This window comes from Astatotilapia calliptera, chromosome 17 (genome assembly GCF_900246225.1).
Source record: "Astatotilapia calliptera chromosome 17, fAstCal1.2, whole genome shotgun sequence".
In the NCBI taxonomy this organism is placed as follows: domain Eukaryota; kingdom Metazoa; phylum Chordata; class Actinopteri; order Cichliformes; family Cichlidae; genus Astatotilapia; species Astatotilapia calliptera.
In genome coordinates this window covers 10,510,824-10,518,025 of record NC_039318.1, presented here as the reverse complement: position 1 = coordinate 10,518,025, position 7,202 = coordinate 10,510,824, and the positions used below count along the sequence as shown (strand labels likewise).

The 7,202-nt window shown below is 41.5% G+C and overlaps 1 protein-coding gene across 3 annotated transcripts; it reads left to right on the top strand.

Annotated features, from left to right (window-relative positions):
* The first annotated feature begins 1,451 nt into the window (after window positions 1-1,451).
* kng1 (kininogen 1) lies at window positions 1,452-7,191 on the top strand. Of its 3 annotated transcripts, none has more exons than XM_026146591.1 (9): window positions 1,452-1,564; window positions 1,758-1,854; window positions 2,800-2,946; window positions 3,247-3,363; window positions 3,480-3,555; window positions 4,886-5,055; window positions 5,153-5,263; window positions 5,336-5,434; window positions 6,399-7,191. In XM_026146591.1, exons 2-9 carry the CDS (start codon window positions 1,789-1,791, stop codon window positions 6,789-6,791), a joined length of 1,179 nt encoding a protein of 392 aa, XP_026002376.1. In that variant the 5' UTR covers window positions 1,452-1,564; window positions 1,758-1,788; the 3' UTR covers window positions 6,792-7,191. The 3 variants fall into 3 exon arrangements, with proteins under 3 accessions (XP_026002376.1, XP_026002377.1, XP_026002375.1); XM_026146592.1 differs by having other exon boundaries at window positions 1,755-1,854; window positions 6,402-7,191; XM_026146590.1 differs by having other exon boundaries at window positions 1,755-1,854.
* The last annotated feature ends 11 nt before the right edge of the window (window positions 7,192-7,202 follow it).

The window sequence follows — 7,202 nt, the reverse complement described above, 5'->3', positions numbered from 1 at the left end:
TATAAGGAGCATAAAAGCTGAATGCAGCTTCTCCGTGTCTGGTTCTGACTCTGGGAACTGATAAAAGACCGGATCCAGATGACCTGAGGGATCTGGATGTTTCATACTGGGTCAGGAGGTCATTGATGTATTTTGGTCCTAAACCATTCAGAGCTTTATAGGCCAGCATCAGAACTTTAAAGTCTATCCTCTGACGGACAGGCAGCCAGTGTAAGGACCTCAGAGCTGGACTGATGTGGTCCACTTTTTTGGTCTTAGTGAGGACTCGAGCAGCAGAGTTCTGAATGAGCTGTAGTTGTCTGACTGATTTTTTAGGTAGACCTGTAAAGATGCTGTTACAGTAATCAAGCCTACTAAAGATGAATGCATGGACTAGTTTTTCCAGGTCCTGTTGAGACATCAGATCTTTTATCCTTGATATATTCTTGAGGTGATAGTAAGCTGACTTTGTTATTGTCTTAATGTGTTTTTCTAAGTTTAGGTCTGCATCCATCACTACACCCAAATTTCTCGCCTGGTTTGTGGTTTTTAGATGTATAGATTGAAGTTCTCTGGTGACCTGTGATCGTTTTTCTTTGGCGCCAAAGACTATTACCTCAGTTTTGTTTTTGTTTAGCTGGAGAAAATTGTGGCACAACCAGTCATTGATTTCCTCAATGCATTTACCAAGAGCCTGTACAGGGCCTCGGTCTCCTGGTGACATTGTGATATATATTTGTGTGTCATCTGCATAGCTGTGATAGTTTATTTTGTTGTTGTTTATAATCTGTGCCAGTGGGAGCATGTAGATGTTAAACAGAAGGAGTCCCAAGATGGAACCTTGGGGAACTCCACATGTGATACTTGTCTGCTCAGATGTGAAGTTACCTATTGATACAAAGTATTTCCTGTTTTCTACGTATGTTTTGAACCAGTTTAGTACAGTTCCTCTTGTGGACCAAGAGGATCCAAAACCAAATTTGTGTAAAGTTGCAAATAGAAATTTCCAGTTAACTCTGCCCCTGTCTCAGGATAAAGGTCGACAGGGGCAAAGTACCAGTTAAAAACACACACAACACACACACACACTCACAAAGTACTGAACGCACACAAAGGGGTCCCTAAACACTAAAATTTCCTTCTCCCTACAGTCAGTGCCAGTCAGCTCTACTTTATGTGGCTTAATGTGTGTTAATGGTTGCAATGTCACAGTCACTAAGCCTAATGTGAGGAGTTATAGTTTTCTCTCTGCCTTCATCTCTGAGACAGTGACTGTTACATTTGCTCGATAGGTAGGAGGGCAAACAAATGAGCAAACATTTACTTTCCTATTACTGACTGAGCTTTCTGAGCATTATTCTGTGTGTGTGTGTGTGTGTGTGTGTGTGTGTGTGTGTCCCTCCTGTCCGTTGTGCCCTCCTGTCCCCTGTGCACGTGTCCATGTGTGTGTCAATGTCTTTCTGACGATTCCCACCCACAGTTTCAGGAGATCTTCACTCAGCCGTCCATCCCAGTGTGGAGAGGAGTGGACTTTTTCCTCTACGAGCTCAGCGGGATCGACAGCAGGCCTACACCTTCAGAAACTGTAAGAGGACATTTTTTATAGTAAATAATTTGAAGCGAGCAAATTGTGCACAGGAGTGCATTTTTAGATTGATCCGGTGAAAGTTATCAGTGTTCGGAGGTTATTTGGAGGTCATTTCAGCCTCGCTGTGGTTACCTGAGGCTTACAGTGTTTGGTGGTGTGTGATATTTGTCTCTTCTGTGTCTCACAGCAGAACAGAGTCAAACATCCAGCAGGATCTGAAGATGAGGAGTGGAGTGGGGTTGTGTGTGCTGGGCCTGCTGGGCCTGCTGTGCTCAGTTTTTGGGCAGGTAAGGAGGAAACACCAGATTTCCTGCTCTGAAACCTAGAATATACGAATAAGGCTGCTTGGGGGTGATCAGATCGTTTTGTCAAATAAAAGAGGATGTTTTTAAACACCACAGCAAAGATCTTCCATTAAAATCTTTAAATACTTTTAATAAATATAAGCTAAAAGTATTAAAAACAGAACTGCTAAGTTTGTCGGATGCCTCACGTCAAAGCAAGAGCATCACTTACTTTGGGAATTGGAGGATATGTGCTTCATCTTTTTATAGTTTCTGGTAGATTCCCTTACTAGTTTGGTAATCTGGACACTCAGTACATAAGTAGGATGTCTTAAAACCACAAAAAGCAAATAACAATCAACTCTTACTCCCTTATTCCGATCCTGGAGTGCAAATCCACTGCAGTACAAACCTGCAGGGTCACTGACTTTGCCTTGTTTGTACTGTACTTTATTTCAGTTCTTGTGACCCTTTGAAATGACGCAATTTCATTTTGCAGATAATCTGAGGATGAAGAAACATTTACATCTTTTACTTTAGCACAAGCTGCAGTGCAATGCCACAATTTAGAAGCCTTTCAAATGTGGTGCAGCACCTTTTTAAGTGCTCTGCTGTTTTCTGATATCGGGGTATTGACCTGAAAAGTCCTGCATGCAGAGTATTAGTTAAAGGATAACTTGTGAATATACGCAAATAAGGAAAGTAAGTCACCTCAACGTTTTTGAAAGCTGAACACATGAAGTTTTACAGCCTTATTTACTTCTGAGTAAATTGCAGAAAAATGTAGAAACAGAAGCTAAAAATAAATCAGACAAATCACAACACTTTTGGAAAACACGACAGTTTTTGTCAATTTTAAAAGAAATGAGCCTATTGGTATTTACAAAAACATTTTGGCTTTATTCTAAAAAAATCATTCTGTGCATCATCTTCCTTCTTTTCATCCAGGAGGCAGCGGAGGTCCAGTCTGGTGTCCTGATCTTTTGTGATGACCCGTCTGTGGAGAAGGCTGTCCACAGCGCTGTGGACAAATTCAACGAGAGGCTGAGCACCGGCCATAAGCTGGCCCTCTTTCAGATACTGAAAGCCAGCAAGGTACAGTGACTGCAGACACATGTGTTACCATGAAGAACAATACTGTGAGATTTTATGAGCTTTTTTGTTACGTAAGTTACATAAGTGGGAATCAAGCTTGTTGGATTCAACTAAAACTGAGCTTGTGGCTGTTTTTCCTTACAAAGCTAAAAAACAAGAGGATTCAATGCTCTGGGACGATTACCAAGAAATTCAAAGATCCTGTGACACTTTGACTTCTGGTGCACACTGATTACATATATTTGTGTGTGTGTGTGTGTGTGTGTGTGTGTGTGTGTGTGTGTGTGTGTGTGTCTCCAGTCAGAGAATGGCTCAGACTCAGTGTACTCACTGAAGTTCACTACCTGGAAGAGCGAGTGCACAGCTGACAGCAGCAAATCCTGGACAGACTGTGACTATTTGCAGTCTGGAAGCAAGGTAACAATAATCAGCTCCTCCTCCCATTTAACAACTCGTGGTATGAAAATATTAAAGTTCTTGTTAAATGCTGTAGTAAAAACAAAGCCGTCGCACGGTCTGTCGTGTCCCTCCAGGGGCCGATTTCTTGCAACGCCACCGTCCTCATGTCAGAGACAAAGGCTGAGACAAAGCAGGTGGACTGCCAGATTGGTGAGTGAGGGTGAATAAACTCAGCATCAGATTAAAGTTTTTAACAGTCCTTTCAAAGCTTGTTTTTTTCTTTGGGTTTTTTTGTTGTCTTGCTGCAGAACATGGTCTATTGAATCCATTTTGACTGGGACCTCATTTTAACACAGAACCAGTTGCTTTTAGAGACAAAATTCCCACATAAGGAACGTAAATCATTATCAAAACCAAAAATATCCACAGTTCTTACACCATGAATGTGTTTACCAGAGTACAGCCACCTAACAGTGAGTCACTGAGGGAAATGGGCACTGGCGGGCTGCTGGGGAAACAGAAGGGGGCTGATTGGCTAACATGCCAACACTATCTGCAAGCACAATATTAACTTATAACACCATAAAAGGCAGTGACGCAGTCTAGACTTTAATCAGTCAAATATAGGCGTTCGGTATATCAATCCTGTGTTTTTCTCTCCCACTCACAGGATATTTTGCAGGTTTTTAAAGCTCAGCTTGCAAACTGTATTTGTACATTAAAGTAGTATTTGATTGTTTCATGTGCGATTTGGTTGTAAAGAAATAAAGTAAGCTAGGTTAAGTAAATAGGTGGCATCAGCACATTTACTAGTTTTTAATGATAAATGAAAAGGGCTTGAAATGAAGGCTGGTGGACTTTTTGATTCAGTTCTTCTTCAGTTTAATCACCCAAGGACAGTCCCTGGTATTTAACCCCTGGTGGGAGTGTGTCCTTGGAGGTGGTCCTGATCATTTTTGACCCACTTGGTGCTGATGTGAGTCAATGAAGGTCATATGAACTGAGGTGTGAATCAAGGCATGCGGTCATTTCTGTCACAGATCCTTTATGAGGCACTGCCCCGACCCACCATTATGTGAAGTATAAGGTCACATGTGTCAAGGTGTGTATGGGGGATAAAGCACCTGGGAAGGGATTTCAGGACTGGGTTTTAGGAGATACCCACTGGTGTCTTAACCATTAGGCAGCTGGGTTGCTTTCTAGAGGCTTTGCTTTCCTCCCAATGCTCCATGACCGCCAGATTCCAAAAACAAACAAAAAGTATATTTTCTCTCACTGGCCTGTTTGTATTACAGACTATTTGGGACTGTTTTGTGTTCCATCAAGCACACTGAGATCATGTCGTGTTGATCTAAACACATCCAGAGGGAGCCTGAATTCGGGGCATTCTTTAATTAATTAACTAGATTAAAAACATCATAAATAAATAACATTAGACACTTTTTGAAAAGCTTTAACCAACTCTGTTTGCCTGAACCTTGAGCAGTTATTGGAATATGAGCTTATGCGTTTCCATGACTCAGATTTTTCTCCACTGTAGAAGGGCACATCGTTTCTGAGAAAGCATCTTGCATGGGCTGCCCAGAGCTCATCGATGTAGACTCCGAGGACCTTAAGGTTCCCCTTTCTGTCTCCATCTCCAAGTACAACTCCATGTCTGACTCTACCCACCTGTTCAGTCTGCACAATATTGGCCACGCCACCAGACAGGTACAGCAGGTGGCATGGAAGTGAAGGGAAAATGGGGAGGACAGGCATCTCTTTTTCTTTCCTTTTTTGTCTTTACGCATCACGTGTATTTGTGTAGGTGGTTGCTGGCTTCAGATTTAAGCTGATTTTTGACATGAAGAAGACCGTCTGTTCCAAGGCTGAACACACAGACCTGAACGAGATATGCATCCCAGACGAAAATAATCTGGTAAACCAAAACTAATGCACAAATCACCCCAGCCAAGATGTGCTTCTCACTGTGTGTTCTGTGCATCTGCAGGAATATGCCAACTGCAACTCTACAGTGGATGTAGCACCTTGGAGACTTGAGCCACCACAGGCCCACATAGAGTGTGCACCGGGTCAATTGCCACCCTCTGTAAGTCCCTCTTTTCACAGGATGATCAAACATGAGCGAGTAGACAAGAATGCAGGAAATAAATGAAAACCATTCACATAGTAACTGCACTGGCTAATATTCGCTCTCCCACTCCACTGGATGTACCAGCGGGTTTACCATCTGGGTTGCTTTGGGATATTTTGAACTGGAAGGGCTGGGAATCTAACCACCAACCTTCCAATTTGTGCACCTCAAATTATTCCATCTTAGTCTTTCATCTAAGTTATTGGAAATTAATTTTATAATTATGAAAATTAAGTGTTATCCATCTAAAAGAAACGCACCAGTTTGCATGAAAAAGAAATGTGAGCACATTTCTTTAATGGAAAAGTTTAACTAGGCTCTGAATTCTCATTTCAGTCGGTTGTCGTATTAGACGCTCTGTTTTAATCACTCCGCAGAAATCACTGTCAACGTACAGAAAAGAAATAATTTTTAAAAAGAAAACAGAATTTTTTGTCACATTACAGTTGATCCCAAATTATTGCAAAGTACGGCTATATGAAGAAAATCATCTTGGTTTTGTGGCTGGAAATGATGAAGATTTGTGGTTCTTACTTTGAGAAGCCAGGATAGAATTTAAAATGGGTTCTTTGCTAAGTTCTTTGTTATGTGTTAACACTCGCTCATTCCTTTTTATGTTAGGTTAGTGTGAAGTGGCTTAACAAATGAAAGAATATTCTTCTGAAATGATCAGGTAGAAGGACTGGACTGAATATGAGTGAAAAAGCAGCCAATGTCCAAAGTAAATATTTGACCTTAAGAAAGCCTGGAGAAATACTTGCAGTTCAAGAGCATTTCAACAATTTACAAGAAAGTCAGGCTACTTGGAATTAAATGATAAACAAATGAGGTATGGCTTGAGACTTTTGCACAGAGGTCACTGATTAGGAAGGTCCATTAGAGAGTCCATCTTCTTATAAATCCTTTGCTTTTTCTTCAGAAGTTCGCCAGGCGTCGTCCTCCTGGCTGGTCTCCTCTCAGGCACTTCCTGTATGGTAATGGTAATGGCCTGCATAGCGCTTCTCAAGACCATAATACCCCAAATCGCTTTACACTACATTCAGTCAAACCCCATGCCACAGCTACATCTTCACCCTCACAACCCCCCACCACAGCTAAAACTAAAGAATCATCTGAGGAGGACACCACATCTGCCACACCGTCAGTTTCACGTGACGCAGATGCGAAAGACCACCTCTTCCACTGCCCATCCAAGCCCTGGAAAGCTTTGAAGCCTCACCACTCTGCAGCTCCTACCAAGGCTACCGTAGAAGCGGCTTCTCCACAGCCCTCAGCAGATGGAACCTTCATCAATACAGACCTGTTGTCATAATTTCTTTCCTCAAGGGAGCCAGATTCATAACAGAAAATTTCCACTTGTTGCGCTCTTCCAGCAGATTGTTTTTTGTTTTTGTTGCAGACTAGTTCTCTAGTTGCTGCAGGGAGTTTTGGGAGATGATGATCGTCTTGTAAGATGCCAGGTTTCAAATGATACAACAGATGGGTTCAGTTAATAAAATTTTTTTAGGGTCTTGTAAGTCTTAAGAAAACTGAGGAAAAGAAACTGAAATTAAGACAGAACTCTAATTTTACGGCTCTCAAGAAAGCGATGTCTGTTTGGAATCAAAGAGTTGAGTTCATCAAAGGATAGAGCAGTTTGTGTGCTGGTTTATGTGTGAATATAAAATGCTTACACATTGAAGCTTAAAATAAAATTAAAATTTGGTGGAAAATGTTCATGTTT